Source organism: Kogia breviceps, chromosome 4 (assembly GCF_026419965.1).
Source record: "Kogia breviceps isolate mKogBre1 chromosome 4, mKogBre1 haplotype 1, whole genome shotgun sequence".
Taxonomy (NCBI): Eukaryota; Metazoa; Chordata; class Mammalia; order Artiodactyla; family Physeteridae; genus Kogia; species Kogia breviceps.
Window position 1 is genome coordinate 178,760,777 of NC_081313.1, and position 18,296 is coordinate 178,779,072.

The 18,296-nt window shown below is 58.1% G+C and overlaps 1 protein-coding gene across 9 annotated transcripts in view; it reads right to left on the reverse strand.

Moving 5' to 3' along the window:
• Window positions 1-18,296, reverse strand: part of KDM4B (lysine demethylase 4B) — a 143,082-nt gene that overhangs the window by 63,733 nt on the left and 61,053 nt on the right. For all 9 annotated transcript variants that reach the window (XM_059062030.2, XM_059062026.2, XM_067032975.1 and 6 more), the window contains exon 7: window positions 203-252. In XM_059062030.2, the coding sequence (XP_058918013.1) occupies window positions 203-252 (50 nt within the window). The remainder of the gene's footprint in view (window positions 1-202; window positions 253-18,296) is intronic.

Below are 18,296 nucleotides of genomic sequence, written 5' to 3' on the forward strand. Positions count from 1 at the left end.
CATCCGTGTGGCTTTTGTGAAGCGACAGACCCACAGCGGGGGTCCACGACCTGACCGCCAGGGAAGGGAGTGGAACACAGCCAGGATACCTGGAGCACGTCACCCTCTGGGACACCGACCCCCAGACAATAGTGTGAGGCTGGGGAGGGAGAGGCTGCCAGCCCACCGCCCACCCTGGCCCCAGCGGGCCCCAGGCACCTACCGATTGCCAGACGCTCCAGGCGCTTGCCATGCTCTGGGGGGATGGCGTACCTACGAGAGAAGGGAGGCACGTCAGAGGGGAGAGTGTGCGGCCCCTGCACGGCCGAGGGCCCCAGGAGACACGCGGGCCCTGCACAGGGCAGAGCCGGGCGGCTGCGGTCGGCGGAGGGGAGGGGCCGTCGGGGTCGGGGGATGCCACACGGATGGGAGGAGAGGTGAGGTGGAGCTCCAGGACCCAGGACTTGGGGGGCGGTGACACACCCTCGGAATGCCAGGAGCGGAGACATTCCCAGTTAAGCAGCACTAAACCTCAACGAGGCTTAGAAAGCAAAACATAAAGTAAACAGCACTGGATCGGAACCAAGGAGGAGGACGGAAGCATCCCGGCTGTCCCCCCAGCCCCAGGAGCCGAGAGGAAAGAAGCTTCAAGAAGGAGCAAGAATTCATTCGTCACCCGCTTTCATAAGTTGTGTTTTCACACGTTTTTACAACTGAAAGATGATTGCGGTTCTGTCATAAATTTTTTTAAAAATGAAAGGTGAAAGTCTGCAAACAGATGAAGCAGAGTGTCACCCGCTGATGCGAGCCAGCGTGTCGGGATACCGGGACACTTTCCTGGCAGAGGGCAGTGCCAGGAGGGACAGCCAGGGGCCCAGAAGCCCCAACCCAACCGACGTGCCGCCCCCAGACCACCCGAGGGCACCTGGGCAAGATGGAAACCTCCATTTTCTTTTCTTTCTTTCTTTTTTTTGGCCGCACCACGAGGTATGCGGGGAACTTAGTTCCCCGACCAGGGATCGAACCCTCGCCCCCTGCAGCGGAAGCACAGAGTCTTAACCACTGGACCGCCAAGGAAGTCCGGGAAACCTCCATTTTCAAGCAAAGGCGGGGCATGGTAGGGCCACTGTCCAGAGGAGGAGGGAGGGTGGTAAAGTGTCCAACAGTAGAGCTACTAGAGCATCCGAGTCCCGTCCCACCCGGGAGAAACCCCAGGATCCGGCAATCCTGCCCCCTGGGAACACTGGGCCACGTCTGACACATTTCTAGTTGTCATGACTGGGGGAGTGGTCCTGGCATCGAGGGGGTGGGGGAGGGACGCTGCTCCATACCCCACAGCGCCCAGGATGCGCCCTAGTGGAGAATGACCCACCCGATGTCAGCAGCGCTGCAGGGGGCGGGGGCCATGCTCCAGAATAACAACGGCAATCTCTGGAATTCTAGAACGAGTCCACAGGAGGATGTACCCCATCCTGTGAGGAGGGAGGCTGCTCCCTGCTCCCCCACAGGGCAGGAAGCCAAACGGGGAGTGACACGGAACGCGGAAGATCGCCCAGACTCGGTAGCCGGCTGGGTCCACTCCAGCTGCAAGGTTTATTGTTACTTTTAATAAAATAAAAGGGGGCAAGGGTAGGAGATAAGGTGAACATTGTGCTGTCTCTAATCTAACAGGATAAAAATGATTAATTTCTGGGTATGTTTCAGGGCCCTGGAGGTGGCCGTGGCACCTTTAATTCTGCTGTCGTCAGAGAATTGCCCATTATCTGGACAAAGAGGAGGTGACTCTTTTTTAAATGGCCTTTTATCACTTACGTAAAGATGATAAAAATTAATCCCAATCCAAAGCACCTCTGTGGGATTAACGGCCCCCCCCCACCCCACCAAACAGGGAAATGAAACATTCCGTCCCTTCTGGGAAGATGCCCGAGGATGGCTCCCAGGCTGTGATGATTAATGCAATATCGCCAGTCTACAATGCTGCTTTCACTTAATTACCGCCTGTAATTGGGAGTTGTAAAGATAAGATTAATTGAATCTGGTGGATGTTAAAAGTTTAATACATCGGAACGTGGCTCCTCTGTTATCGGAAAGTACAAGCTGCAGGACGCTGGGCCGAGTGTTCAGAGGAGCAGCCCCTGGAGAGATCAGAAAGGACTCGAGGACGGGAAGCCGGCAGCCACGGGGGACGCCTGGGCTCCGACGGCCAAGAGCATGCTGCGCCTCCCACGGCTTGAAAAGACCCGGCGACAGCCTGGGAGGTGCTGAGAAGCCCCTGTGCTCCCCCAGCCCACACCCAGGGATTCAGCAAGCTGAAAGCCTCAGTCTTCGGGGGAAGGCGGGCAGAAGTGGGGTCCTGGTCCTTAATGAAACAAGCGCTGAGCGTAGGCCGTCCATTCAAAGGAGGCAGGGAGGGCGGTAGAGGCTCCATCTGTGCAGCTGTAACGGCTCCCCGACTTCCGCTGGCCTGCCAGCGATGCAGGCGGCAGGTGCCCACAGGGCCCCCTCCCTGCCACGGCCCTCCCCTCCAGGGCCCCAGGCAAGCCCGGAGCAATGGAGGCCCGGGTGAGCCAGCCTGCCAGCACGGCCAACATTCACCACTGAAGGAAAGTCCCCAGACCGAGGGCCCCCGTGGCAGAGCCTTGCATAGTCTCCAGCCTGGGGCGGGGGCGCGTTAACCTTGTTACAGCCCCGCCTGGCCTCACGCCACTGGGTCGGGGCATCCCTGACTCTCAGGCTTGGCTCTGGGAGGACAAAAAAAGAAGGCAAAGCCGCTCTTTGGGCTGAGCAGGGCTGCTCGCTAACTCCCGAAGTAGGCAAGCATCTGTCCGGCCATTAGCGAGCAGGTTCTGGGGCCGTAAAACAGGGTCGGTTCTACTGGTCGCCAATATGCGGGCAGTCTGTCTTGCTCCCTGGGAACTCCGTCCCCATCACAAGGTCAAACCCCACAGGCAAAATCAATCTGCTTTGCCCACCTGCGACCCCAGGCAGCTGCTCTCTGGACGTGGCAGCCCGGGTTGCCTGGGCGGCAAAGGGTGCTGCGTGTTTCCTTGGACAGACGGCCCGCCTGGGTCCACGTCCCCCTCACCACTGGGCCGCTGCGAGGTTTCCCAGCCGGCGGCCAGCCCTGCCCGAGCCCACACAGAGCCCCCCTGGCTCCCCCATCCCGCTCTCCGCCAGCACGAGGCTGGTTTCCCACGTGTCCCGCTACACGGTGGCCGTCTCCTTGGTCCACCAGCCCCCGCCTCCTCCTGGGCTGACCACATCCCCCCCCAGACGGCCCCCGTCACCATGCTCCTCCCCGGGGACCGGGCTGCGGCTGGGTGCCTCCTGGTGGTCAACCCACTCCAGGCCAGCGCAGAAGTCACGGCAGAAGAATCTGGACGTGTCGGGATACAGGAACGGGCAGAGCCACTCCCAGAATCCGGGGAGGGATGGGAGGGACAACAGACCAGAGGCTTCAGGGGGCAGAGTCAGAAATGGGGGAAACCCCTTGGGGGAGTCTGCAGAGGGTCGGGCTGCCCACGCGGGGCCACGCAGGTCCCTCCGGCCACAGCGCAAGAGCCCCGGTCCTGAGACCAGCCAGGCAGGCCCCTCTGGACCTTCTCCACGTATTTTACCAGCCCATCCTGTGCGCCCCTCCCCCTGCCCTTTCTCTCCTCTGGTCAATGTTTACACAAAGCACTTCTGGATGACGCTCAACCAGAAAGTCGTGGAAAATTCGGCGCTGTCAGCTCGGTGTCCCTGGCAACTGCTCCAGGTGACCCCGTGGAGGTTGCTGCAGGACTGGACAGGCTCCATAACTCCGGCTTTAATGTTGTGGAATCGCCGAGAAGGCCGAGAGAGACGAATTCAGGCATCGTTTGCCAGACGTCTTTTTCAGAAAGGTAGTCGTCTGCAAATACCAGCGGCTTCAGCGAAAATATAAAGCAGTTTTAGATCCGCTATACAGCCCAGGAGGTGACGGCAGAGGACACGAGACACATGCAAAGCCACACAATGGTGAAGAGACCGTCCCAGTCCAGCAGTTTCACTGTTCAAACGACCAGCTGATGGGGAAGGCTTCCGGCGGTGACCAGAGTCCAGAGGCCACATTCTGGAAGGAAGTGACCCCCTGGTCTGGGGAGAGATGGGCGGGCTGGCCCTGCCAGGTGGGCATCCCCCAGCGTCTCCTTTCCAGGTTTCTTCTTTTACACTTGACGTCTGGAGTAGTGGATGCACCCCCTCCAATCACGGCCGCCCCCAAAAAGGCAACGCGGAAACCCGCACACCCGGCATAGGCCAAGAGGGAGGCCTGGGGCCGGAGCGGCCAGCGAGCACGTCCAAGACCTGCATCCGGACACGTGTGCAGGGGTTGGACGTGCTTACGGGGGGCCAGAGACAGACCGAGGCTGGGCGCTGGAGGGGTGCACCCCTGGCCAGAGGTGGGTGTCCCGCGGGCCCTGCTGAGGCCAGGCCGGAGTCCAGTCAAGAAGCTCTAGAAGCCAGGGGGCCGTGGGTGCTGGTTGGGCAGAGGCCTCAGTCCAGTGGGAGGGCAGTTCTTGGGCCCAGCAGCAGAGGTATTTGAAAGGAAACACATCCTCTGCGGGCAGGCTCTTGCCTTGGGCAGGGGACAGGCTGCGTCCATCCTCCCAGGACGCTGGCCCGGGAAGGGCTTCCTGTCTGCAGTGGAGGATGCTACTAATGGTGTCATTTGCTTGGTGTTTTGTTTATTCCCCTGGAATGGCTTGATGGATGTGAATAATTATCAGACTATAAAAGCCAGCAAATGTGCTATTTTCTATTGCTCTAAATCATCAAACAAATAAAGTGTGAAACAGCATTTTTGAATATAATTTTCCCCTCTAATGGCTCAGAATTATTATCAAGAACAATGAAAATAAATAAGCAAATGCCTTGTGAGTTAAAAATTAAATGAGTGTGTCAGGAAGAGGAACACGGGCCACCGTGGAGAGCAGGGACCTGCGCGGGGCCGTCGGCTCTGCAGAAGCAGCAAGGGGCTTCAGGTCATGCGGGAGCCCGGGCCTCGGGGTGTGGACTCCCACCGCCCAGTGCCCTCTGGCCCAGGGAGTGGGTGTCTGGGACCACCTCCCGGGGGGAGGGCTGTGCTGAGTGAGGGGTGTGCACCATGGTACCTTGTGCCCAGCTGACCCCCGGGAGGTCCAGGGAGCCCATGTACCGTTGCCCTGGGACGGCCACATGAGACCTCGGGTGGCAAGGTGGGTGGGGCTGGCCGCTGCCCTGCCTCTCCCGGGCCAGGGACAGACAATGCCAGGCGGGCCCGCTGCCTCTCAGGCCAGCAAGAAAACCTGTGGTCCCGGGGCAAGTTGTCAAGACGAGGAACGGGACGCTCCAGTGGAATGGCATCGCACGCCCCCATGGGGCCTGGTTGCTCGGCTGGCCGGCTACCCTGGGCTACAGGACCCGTCAGAGTGGATGGAGTTCCCTGTGAAGAGGGCGTGTTGCCACGGTAACGAGGTAATTCCCACACTCTCCCGCCAGCTGCAAGGGTAACGAGAGTTGATGGGATCCTGACTCTCAAACCCTGCTGCCCATCCCCGAGAGGCCCCCTTGGCCTCTGCCAGGGCCCTGCAGAACCGTTTTGCTCGGAGCCAGGTATGAAGTGTTATAATATGGACTGTATCTTTTCCCCGAGATGCGTGTGACCCTCCTCCGGGTGACAAGAGCACTCAGGATCTCTTCCATCGCCCAGCCTGACAGCTTCCACCGGCGCGAGGCTCGGCTCCCCGCCCTTCCTCTCTGCCGAGGAGAGCATGCCAAGAGCAGGGGTCCAGCCGGGAGCCCTCTGGAAATGTCAGTTCAGCCCGACGCGAGTTGGAGCGTGAGGAAGTTAATTTCACAGAGTCTGCACAAGGCCAGGGCAGACAGGCCCCTCGCCGTTTAACATGCTACAATGACAGCAACGGAAACAAGAAGGCAGAGTCCACGGGAAGTGCCGAGACCACATGTCACGCTGGAGGCCACCTGGCACGAGTGAGCCGCCTGCACGGGCCCAGGAGGCCATGGCAGCTCCGAATGCCAGCGGCCCCCAGCGCCCCGTGTGCTGGGCATAGGGAAAAGCCATTTTTACTGCAATCCTCAAACACACGCCCTGTCTAGCCATGCATCAGTGGGACGGTCCTGGCGCGCTGCCCCGTGGTCTGGGCGGCCAAGCAGAATGAGCTGGTCACAGAGCAGGCTTCCTCTCGCCCCCGAGTTGCCCAGGTACCATCTCTGCGCTGGTTAGAGATGAGCTGGGCCAGAGCGGCCTCTTGCTCTGCTCCTCCGCAGTGAGGAGTGAAAGGGCCCAGAGAAGCACAGTCACAGGCGGTCTCCCCTAATGTGATCACCATGGAGACGAGCCATGACACGTCCAAGCACTGCAGGTGACTTTTACGTGCAGCATTTACATTAAATTCCAAACTATTCTGTATAAAAAATTCTTAGGACTGCCCTGGTGGCGTGGTGGTTGGGAGTCCACCTGCCAATGCAAGGGACATGGGTTTGAGCCCTGGTCCAGGAAGATCCTACACGCTATGGAGCAACTAAGCCCGTGTGCCACAGCTATTGAGCCTGCGAGCCACAACTACTGAGCCCGCGTGCCTCAACTACTGAAGCCTGTGTGCCTAGAGCCCATGCTCCACAACAAGAGAAACCACCACGGTGAGAAGCCTGCACACCACAACAAAGAGTAGCCCCTGTTCGCTGCAACTAGAGAAAGCCCATGCACAGCAATGAAGACCCAAAGCAGTCAAAGATAATAAATTTAAAAAACAAACAAAAAAATTTTTTTTAAAGAAATACGTTAAAAAAAAAATCTTAACCATCCAGGATTAGGAGGGACCTTCCCACAGTCACGGTTCAAGGTGAGGCAGGAGAGGTACTCCAGAAAGTTGGGGGCAAGGCAATCCACAGCAGCGCACTGAAGACGCTAGCCAGTGTAATAAGTCAAGAAAAAGATATAAGGGGAGTAACAATCAAAAGGGAGGAGACAAACTTTTTCATGTCAAGTAATATAACCTTCTACCAGGGAAAACTAAGAGAACGAGCTGGTGAATTAAGAACTAAACAGTCCAGCGAGGATGCAAAATAAAAAAATTAAAAAAAAAAAAAAACCCAACAGACAGCCAGGCTTCCTCTGCATCAGAAAGACATTCACAGAAGACTATAAAACCCACTAAGGTGAACCCTATCCCTTGTCTAGCAGTCCAGAGGCAGGAATTCCTCACCACAAACACAGGCAAACATAAACCTGGGCGTGCACTGGCCACTGACAGAATCGCAGAGTCTGGTCCAGGAGACGGAAGCGCTCTCTGGGAGGCTGACACCGCCAGGAGATACAGCCCCTCGGTGTCTCTGTTTGGAGTAGGACAGGGCAACAAACACACAGGCAGGCCTGGGAGTTGCAGCGGGCTCGGTTCCAGACCACCGCAATAAAGCGAATACCACAATAAAGCTAGTCACACGAAGTTTCTGGTTTCCCAGTGCATAAAAAAAGTTACGTTCACAGTACTGTACAGTACCATAGTCTAACAGTGTGCAATAACAGCATTATGTCTAAAAAAATAGTGCATATACCTTAATTTTAAAATGCTTTACTGCTATAAAGTGCTAACCATCATCTGACAATGCAGGGTTGCCACAAACCTTCAATTTGTAAAAACTGAAGCATCTAAGAAGCACAATAAAACAAGGCGTACCTGTACAGCAAAAAGCCCCCTTGCCCCTGCCCACATCTTTCAGTAAAGGAGGTAACAGGTGTGACCGTGACATCGCCGGGCGACTCCAGGTACACACGTGGCAGGACTAGTTTGTCAGGTACGAGCAGGCCTCATCGTGACAGTTCAAACGCGAAAGACGCACTACTAACAGTCACGCTGACGGCAGGGTTAAAGGGGGACAAGTGGTCACCCGGTACCAGGCTGGAGAAATAAAAGATGTTAGAAAAAGCAGACAGGCTCGCCCTTGAAACACGAGGGAGCAGGTCCAAAGGCCGGGCAAGACAGCCCTGGGACCACCGAGATACCCCGCAGTCCCCTGCCCCACTGGGAGGGGAGGAAGAAGAGCTGTCACCTGCCCAGTTTGCCCGGGAGGGGAGGCTGCAGGGCACCTGGCCCGCGGGAAGGAGGGGAGACTGAGCCCTTTCCTAAATACTCAGGAGAGCAATCCAGCCTGGTGGGGTGGGTCCCCTCCGCATCTCCCCCACCCTGTGCACCCCCATCTGGCCACCATTGCACAAAGGAGCTCGACCTGGGTGGCATGGCTCCCTCCCTGAGAGCGACTAAAACTGCCTGACAGCAAAAGGATGCCTGCCCTGTTTCTATCAGGAAATCCCATCTCACCCTCCGAGGAGGCTGTTCCGCGGGGTGCCGCCTCCCTCATTTGTCCAAGTGCCGGGGCCCTTTATTGGACAGATACGAACACTTGCTGGGGAGATAGGATCAGCCCAAGCCATCAGACAGGGTGGCTTGTCTCCAGGATAGAACCTTATTGAGCTGCGGTGGTTTTATCGTTAATAGATCGTTTTACGGGACAATAAGTGATGGAATTTGGTATCTCACACCAACAGTGTCAATGATTTCAAGTAATGACATTTTTATTGAAACGTGCAAGAGATAAACAGAGTCCAGGGAGCATCCACTCAGAGAAAATGGGGCATCTCAGATGGGGATGCCGGCTGACAGGGATGCCAAAGGACGAGCCTGCTGGCAGGACCAGGTGCTCTGCAGCCAGAGGGGCCGCCCAGGCTTCTCAGGGGGCTGAGGAATGGGGGACGCGCCCTGGTCTCCACGCTCGCTCGCTCGCAGACCGCCCCACCTCCCCGAGGTTCCCAGGGAAACGGAGTGGGTCAGCATCCTGAAGGCCCCCCAGCTCCAGGCCCCGGTTCACGGGAGCCCATAAGCCCACTTTAATTAAGGAACAGACTTGACAAGGTGAGCGGTGTTGAGCTGCAATTAAATGCTGAAGTGGAGGTACCTGATCCCTGGCCCGGGTTTATTTCAGGCCCGTGAATTCTTTTTGTTATAGACAGGACGGAAAATGCCAAGTCACTTACGGGCTGGGTTTTGACGTTGCTTTGGAAGCTGTGGGAGGCCCTTCTCAGGTGAGGTTTTAAAAGGCAAGGCAGGGGCTTCCCTGGTGGCACAGAGGTTGGGAACCCGCCTGCCAACACGGGGGACACGGGTTCGAGCCCCGGTCTGGGAAGATCCCACATGCTGCGGAGCAACTAAGCCCGCAAGCCACAACTACTGAGCCTGCGCTCTAGAGCCCGTGAGCCACAACTACTGAACGCCTAGAGCCTATGCTCTGCAACAAGAGAAGCCACCGCAATGAGAAGCCTGTGTACCACAACAAAGAGTAGCCCCCGCTCGCCGCAACTAGAGAAAGCCCGCGCACAGCAACGAGGACCCAATGCAGCCAAAAATAAAGAAATAAATGAATAAATTTTTTGTTAAAGGCAGGCGCCCATCAACACAATCAACGCACCCTCTAGTGGGAGCTGGGCAAGAGCCTTGTGCTGCCAGCGAAGGGTGGGGGTGGTGTGTGCAGGGTGTCCATTTGCGGGGATGCAGTGCCGGTGAGCGCCCGGTGCTGCTGGTAAAGCCACCACTACCTCCCCCTCGTCGAACTGGCCTCAATTTCCACCTGTAAACTGATGGGCAGGCAGCTCCCATTTCGCCCAGGGCCCACGGCCTGTTTATGCCCCCACCCCCACCCCCGATTTATTTCTGCTGAAACACACAGGAGGGCGGGAATAGGAAAGAACAGAGGGTGGTCCGCTGAGAGTGCACGAGCAGAAACAGTACGGGCCACGCCGGGCTTTGGGGGCTAGCTGCGGGGAGCCGGGGAGGGTGGCTGGGAGTCCAGGTCTGCCCTCGCTCGGGCTGAGAGAGCCGGGCAGCTTCAATGCGGGGAGGCGCCGGGCCCGCTAAATCACTTCCCGCGTGCTCGGTGCTTTTGTGCTCATCAGCAGGCACACCCACAGATGCGTGAGGCCGCCGAACCTCGCTTGGACACACGTTGACAGTGGAGGCCCCCGGCGACTGGGAGGACAGGCCCGGAACTCTCCCTGCCCCACCAGAGGCGGCCCTGGGTGACCGTGACTTGCCCCCTTCGCTACGGGACTGGCTCTGGAGAGCATTCAGGTGACGGTATCTTTACAAGCAGGTCCCGTGACCAGCAGTTCCAGTCTCCGCGTGGAAGACCATCAGGGTCTCGGCTGACTGCCCAGAAGGTGAAGGGCACAGGGCTCTCGGGGTCACTCTCGGGGTGGCTCTGGGCCCTGGTGCTTTGAGGAGGGTTAAGCAGGGGAGAGCAAGGAGACCAAGCCGAGGGGAGCTGCTGAAAGAGGGCCTCCAGCACGCCTCATCCCGGCCATGAGCCTGCTGGTCCCCGCTCCCCAGCTCCCTCTGCTGGGCCCACGCGAGGGGAAAACACACCCTTAGCCAGATTTTGAAGCAAAGCTAACAAAGACTCCCTCAACTCACAGATCTGCAGGAATCTCCCTTCTGGGGAGCTGAAATCGGCCGACAGCAACCTCTCCAATATGGGAAAGATCTGCCACGGAAACCAGACGCTGCACACAGAGCAGGAATCCACAGAACGGATGGGGAGGGTGAGTGACTCCAGGCCAGGACAGCATCGGCCACAGACCCCCGACGCTTCAAGCAGCCCCTCATCCAAACACAGCCAGTGGGAGGACCTCAAGACGGGAACAATGCCCGCCGAAGCCGCTTCTCTCAGAAGAACTGACGGTTTCTTAGAGTGGCGGGATGGGGAAGGATTCTGGCGACTGGCCTGGCGCTCCAGACTGGAGCCAGGAACGCCGGGTGGGCTGGTTTGGCTCCTGCTGCCCTAAAGCAAAAGTCCTGCGGTCTCACAAGCGGCCTGAGCCAGCACAGCGCTATATCGTTCCAACCCCAAAGCGCCCACTTTGAACAAAAGACTCCAAAATGAAGGGCCATCTGCTCCTGCCAGACCAAGCCAGCAGGCTGTGTGACGGGCCAGCCACGCCTGCGGCCACGAGTAACACACAGACAGGAGATGACTGTGCCCACAGAGGCAGGCCGGCCTGCCCAGGAAGCAAGGGCTACCCCGACCTGCCTGCCCAGGGCTCCCACACCCATGCCCTGGACCTTCCCTCTCGCGGCTAACATGCCCCTGGAACGGTGGAGTAACTCGCGCCTCCCTGCGACTGGCCTGGCCACCTGCCCTCCAGCTGAGCCCCTCCACGGGCTGCCCTGCTGCCTCTCCTCCCACAGGTCTCAGCCCAGCGCCTTCCCTGCCTCCATCTCGGGTGTTCCGCTGCCGCGTGCCACCCACCTGGCCCTCCATGCCCACTCGGGGGGGAGTCGGGGGGCACACCACAAGCTCCTGCCCTGACACACGGTGTCTGCCCTGGAGTGGTTCACGCTGGGTCCAGAGCGGGCACTTGGCCAGGGTTTGAGCTGACCCATCTCCTTCTACAACCCTGAAGCCACCTTCATCCAGCACAAGCACGGTAGCAGAGCTAGGGCTCACCTGCCCCTTTCCAGCCCCCTACCTCCGTACACGCAGTCAGACTATGTTTCCTAGGCTCCCGTGCTGGAAGGTGTGGCCACGTGACCTGGCGCTGGCCAATGAGATGTGGGCAGAAGCCACGGGCCTGCCTCCCTGGCCCGCCCATCAGAGTTTCAGGAACACAGCCTCCCCCTGCCCCACCTGGACGCCTATGCCCAGGGTGACCTCAGAAGCCGTGCGCTGAAGGTGGCAGAGCCTCTGGTAGCCTGGGTCCCTGGGTTTCTGCAGCATCTCCTCCATCTCCCACAAGAACCTGCCGGCTTTGATTTCAGCTCAGCAGGGCTTCGTTCAGTGACGTTTTGGGGACTCTAGGAAAAGGGTCCACCCTCTCCCACGCCTGCAAGCTCAGGCCACCTTTCCCAACTGGGACGCCCCCTGTCCCCACGGGGGGGCGCCTGCCCGGGCACGCACTCCCAGAACCCGCCCCCGCTTCTGATTCGCAGGAGGACACTCGGAGGGGCAGGGCGGAGCAGCGGTTAGGAATGCGGGCTCGCACCCGAAGCCCGGGCCCAGCCCTACCACTCCCCAGCTCTGCGGTCTCAAACCGCAGTCTCGCCAATCCGGTCCCACGTGTGAAGGAGGACGGCGTGGGGCAGTGCGTGAGACCAGGAGTCACTCCCAGCAGAGCCTGGCACACAGAAGCATCGGAACGCGGCCACTGCTACCACTATGTCTTCTCACGTTGTCACACTGTCACGTACAGTGACAGATTCTCACACGAGCAGCAGGTAGAAGATGACACGACATCTGCCCCAGCCCCAAACTGGATACAGCCCAAATCTCCACCAACAGTGGAACAGATAACCAGGTGGAGGCGCGGTCACACAACAGAAAACGCTGCAGCATGAAAATGGATAAACTATCACCACACGCGGCGGGAACGAATCCTCCTCGCAGACAGAGCAGAAACGCAAGAGACAAATCAGTCCGTGTGCGTGGGGTTCAAACTCAGCCAGCACTCAGCCACGTCTCCCAGGGACACAGACACACAAAGAAAACGGCCCAGGACAGAGAACAAGGGGGTTCATTTCCCAGCAGCGTTGACTGGGGAGTCAACGCTGTATGACTGTATGTATGTATCCATCTTTCGACCAAGTATAATATTTCACGTATCTTTCTGTACCACGTAACATCTTAGGATAAAAACATGTACCGAAAAGGGAACACACCATGACAGACATAGTCCTCAGGTGCCCCTGAGGCTCACATCCCTGTTCTCGGTCATTCCAACATCCCTCTCGGTGCTGCCGGGAGGGAATTTGGCTGTTATAATTAAGGCCCTAAGTCAGCAGATCCTATAATTGGGAGGTTACCTTGGGTGGGCCTGATCTAACCTGGTGGGCCCTGGAAAGGCATCGGTCCCTAAGTCAGAGGGGCCAAGTGTGAGGGGACCCTCGGTACCAAATGGACCTTCCCCAGAGACCCAGGGAGGGGTCCGTCCCGCCGACACTCGATTCTGCCTCTGAGGCCCTAAACCGAGGCCCCGGCAGGCCCAGGCCTGGGCGCTGAGAGCCAGTCACCTCAAGCCGTCTGTCTACGGGATCAGCTATGCAGTTGTGGAGAACTAAGACTGCCCAGCTGGAGGGAGGAGCAATGAGATCAAAACTATCTGACAGGGCTTCCCTGGTGGCGCAGTGGTTGAGAGTCCACCTGCCGATGCAGGGGACGCGGGTTCGTGCCCCGGTCCAGGAGGATACCCCATGACACAGAGCGGCTGGGCCCGTGAGCCATGGCCGCTGAGCCTGCGCGTCCGGAGCCTGTGCTCCGCAACGGGAGAGGCCACAGCAGTGAGAGGCCCGTGTACTGCCAAAAAAACAAAAACCAAAAAACAAAACTATCTGACAGGAGGACGCCAGATCGTCCACATCTGTCCAATTTGGGTACTGGGCACGAGGCTGTTCTGTTAATTATTCTCTTTCCTTTTCCGAAATTTGAAGTATTAAAAAAGAAAGAAAGAAAGAAAGAGTACACTCTAAAGAGGACAGTACGGAAAGGGGGGAGGTGTGACTTTCCAGTAGAGACACCTGAGCAGCACGACCTCAGCCAGGGGACCGAGGTCGACACCCAGCAGTGATGAGTCACGTGGACGGCAGCCACCCCGAGGGGAAGGGTGAGACGGCCCTTCACAGGTGGCCCTCCTCCCAGCACCCAGCGCCCCAGTGTAACCATGAGAAAAACACCAGACAAGTTCCCACCGAGGGAGATTCTACAAAATCTCTGGCCACAGTCCTCCTCAAACCCGTCAAGGGCTTCGAGAACAAGGCAAGTCTGGGGACCCTCCTACACAGTTGGTGGGAATGTAAACTGGTGCAGTCACTATGGAAAACAGTATGGAGGTTCCTCAAAAAACTAAAAGTAGAGCTACCATATGATCCTGCCATCCCACTCCTGGGCGTATATCCAGAGAAAACTCTAATTAAAAAAGATCCATGCACCCCTATGCTCACAGCAGCACTGTTCACAATAGCCGGGACATGGAAACAATCTGAATATCCATCGACAGATGAATGGATAAAGAAGACGTGGTACATATACACAACGGAATATTACTCAGCCATACAAAAGAATGAAATAATGTCATTTTCAGCAACATGGAAGCAACTAGACATTATCATACCAAGTAAGTCAGAAAGAGAAAGACATACCATATGCTATCACTTATATGTGGAATCTAAAATACAAGACAAATGAACTGATCTGTGAAACAAAAACAGACTCACAGACATAGAGAACAGACTGGTGGCTGCCGGGGTGGGGGGTGGGGGGTGGGGAGGGAAAGATTGGGAGTTTGGGGTTAGCAGTTGCAAGCTATTACATATAGGATGGATAAACAACAAGGTCCTACTGTACAGCACAGAGAACTGTATTCAGTACCCTGTGATACACCACAATGGAAACGAATATGAGAAAGAACATATATATGTATAACTGAATCACTCTGCTGTACAGCAGAAATCAACACAACATTGTAAATCAACCACACTTCAATAAAATAAATTTTAAAAAATTAAAAAGAACAAGGAAAGTCTGAGGAACCATCACAGCCCAGAGGAGCCTGAGGAGACGAGACACCTGAATGTCACAGGGGTCCCAGACGGGGTCCTGGGACAGAAGGGGACACCAGGGACAAACAAGGCAAACTGAATGAAGCAGGACCCTAGTCAACGAGAAGGTACCCATAAGGTTCACTGACTGCAACAAACGTACCCGCCTCATGTAAACTAATAAGGAGGCTGGGTGTGGGGGTGCATGGGAACTCTGTACTGTCTTCTCAGTTTTGCTGTAAAATCTAAAACAGTTCTGAAGAATAAACTCTTTCAAAAAGAGAGAGAGTACACCACCAGAACAGTGGATAAACAGACCAGCCTGTGACAAACACAGAAGGAACAAGGAAACAGTGGACCGTCTGCAGCGGGCACCCTCCGTCATGAACCCTCCCACCCCTGCCCACCTGCCCACCAAGAAGCCAATTTCCAAATCCATCCGCTGTGCTGCTGCCCGGCTGCCCGGGCTCACGGCAAGGCACCAGATCATGGGGAATATCGGCAGACGCCCCCACTCACAGCCCCATCGGCTCTGGAGGAGAGCATATGGTGAGATTTTCCTTCGCAGAAGGCTGACCTTCCGCTGCCGAGCGTGATGTTAAAGTCACTCTGCTTTCCCCGAACAAACACCAACTGCGCCCGTCCCCGCCAGCACTGCGAGATGCAAGGAGGCAGCCTGCGGGAACGGACCCCACTGCCCGGTGAGCGGGAGCCCCTGGGGGAGCACTGGGATCCCCAGGTCCAGGATCTGCCCCGAGCGGCACGCAGCACAGGCTGTCACCTGACGCAGCTGTCCGGCTTTGCTGGGGCAGCACCAGGCTACTGAGTTCAGTGCGGGCGAGGCTTGCAAGAAGCAGTCAGACGTCTGGGCTGATCTGTGATTCAAACCATGCCGTGTCACGCTGCACAAAGATCCTCTGAAGTTGCCCGTTGTCGCACCCGCCAGGTTAATTAATGATGCAATCCTACCCTCACAGCCTGATGACATGACGCCCCAATTTGAGACTCCAGCATCAGGAGTTAATTTTCAAATGCCAAAGCCAGCTTCCGGTTTCACATTTCCGGCACAATCCTGACAAGCAGAAAGGCTGGGCTGTTGGCATCGGGGACGACAGTGTGGTCCCGACAAGAGCAGACCGCGGGCTCTACGAGGAGGGCGGGGAGGGGTACCGGGGTGGGGGGTTAGTAACACGGCTGTGCTTCCCATAAGCCCCCGGGTGCGCAGGCCCTCCTGGGCACGTGCTAAACCACTTCTCCCAGCGCTGCGCCAGCGTCCCCGTGCTGCTGAGCCCCAGGGTGTGTGCGCAGCTGCAAAGCCCAGCTGGAAGCGACAGCTCCAGCAGGGGCTCTCGGTCACCCCGCAGAACGCCGGGTCTCCAGTCTTCTGGGCATGGTCCCCGGGGGTGGCGAGTGGAACCCTGGAGGCTAGACTCACGAACTGCCTGAGTGAGGAGACACACTGTCCTTTCCTGACTAGATGCATGCATGCGTGCTGCCACACACGCAACCCGAGTGCACACGCGTGCACACTCTGGGGTGACCAAGTACCGAGGTCCCCCCGGGTCTGAGAGGGTTTCTAGGACGCGAGACTTTCGGCTCCGAAGCCAGGAAAGTCACACTGGTCACCCTAACGCCAAGGTCACCGTGCACCTTGGAAGGAGGCAGTGGGCACACGGGTCAGGCACACAGGGAATAAACGACAACCAGGCCTGCGGCTGTGGCCAGAGCCACTGTCAAAAGAGGTGACGGAGAAGACGCCCCCTGCTGCCCACAGCCCTTTGCGTCACACAGGGAGTGCACAGCGAGCTCCGGACCAAGGACCCACGAGCCGGGAAGACGGGCCTCGGTCGGTCGTGCTGTTTAGGACCACAGCCATCTTCTCTCAGAATGAGGACCCTTCTGCAGAGACGCGACCCCCCCCCCCCCCATCATAAAGCCTCCGACGTGCAGCTTCAGGCAAGGCTGCATGGACTGAGGACAGGCTCAGCCAGGGCTGCTGGGTCCCGTGTCTCCACAAACAGACTCAAGAAAGCTCAGGGCCTTGGACAGCACGACCCTGCCACCTTATCTGTTGTCTTTTAATAAACAGAGCTCTCTGCTCAAAAACATTCTTTTTGTTGCTGGATTTCTGGTCACCGCAGCCCAGGAGGTAGGGCAGAGGAAGGAGGAGCCTGCTGGTTTCCCCCGCGTGTTTACAAGGTACACACCGAGCCTCCCTGCATCACCCCGGTGCCTCTGTTGCCCTGGCCCCCCAGGTGCTGCGGCCATATAGAGCTGCTGAGCAAAGCTGCTTGGCTGAGCTGTGGCGCCTCTCTCCCCAGAGACCCAGGAGGAAAGGAGGCAGTGCCTCTATCTCGCTCTGGCATCCTGTACGGGGACGGGGCGCAGTGCTGGGAAGCTAAGTTACCAAAGCCAATCTGTGCAGTCATCACACTCCTACCAATCTCCACTCCAGATGGTGCCCAGCCAGCCCTCCCGCCACCGTGGGGCAAGGCAGGGCCGTGCCCGAGTCAGGGAATGAATGGCCCCTGCTGCCCGCCGTGCCAGGCTCTCAGAAGCCACGAGGTCACCCAGGGACCTCCTCCGGGAGTCACCAGCGCTCTCCACCACGGGCCTTCGGAGCTGCTGCCTCCGGTTGCTTTGCTCGGCTCCATCAATCACCAGAATTCCCAATTCTGCCACCAGGGACAAAGCAGAGGCCCTGGCGGCCGCCTGGCATTGTGGTCCAGCAGTGTCACCTGTAGCCAGAGCCAGGGAGCCTGCGGCCAGGAGGCGCCTGTCCCCTAGGGCTCACTGGGGTGATTAATCATCGCCCGCAGGGAGCACGTCTGGGCAATGGGCTGAAGCCGCCTGGGGTGGGCCTGCAGGGAGGTCCCGAGGGGCCGGGAGGGCGCCCGTCAAGGGGGAAGGGAGCAGCCCAGCAGCCCCACCCCGCGCCCGAAGGAGCAACAGACCCCTGAATCCTGAGCCCAGCACGTCCAGCCTCTCTCCCAAGCTGCAGCCAGAGAGAGAGCAGGAAACACAGGAGCTGGGCCACATCTGCACACCAGCTCACGCCCCTCCTGTGCCCCACGGCAGGGAGCACATGCCCTCAAACGTGCACGTGCGCACACACACACACACACACACACAACCATGCCCACGCATGCACACACACTCACACACGTGCAGGCACACCTCCGGAGTACCAAGTATAGGCCGAGATGACTGCCTGCTGGGTGTCAAGTTTCCTGGCAGCAAAAGAAAGGCTGCCCGTTCCCTCTCCTGTGAAAGTCCCTGAGTGAAATGCCGAAGAAAAACTGTAGGTGCGATGGAGTCAAAAGGAGAAATTCTCAACGCACCCTGTGCGGCGCTCAGGCTTCTTAAAGGTCAGGGAGGGAGCGAAGCTCCGGGAAAGGCTCCCCGGCCCCCTCACCAGCAGCCCCTCTACCGACTGCCCTCAGGGACCCGCCCATCACACCCCAGGCCCGTCTACGAGCCAGGGGGGCTCTGTGCCCTTTGTGGGGGCACAATCCAAGAGGCCCTCTCCCCGGCCCCCGCCTTGGGGCACCTGACACCCAGGCCAACAGAAGCCAGAGGGCGGGAGGGAAGCCGAGAGAAAACCAACCGCAGGACCTGCCCAATGGCCAAGGTCACGGCCCAGACAATCCCCGCGGAGAACGCTGTCTGTCCCGTCCTGGGGCCCTCTGGTGGCACGTCCTCCACCCACCCGCCTGT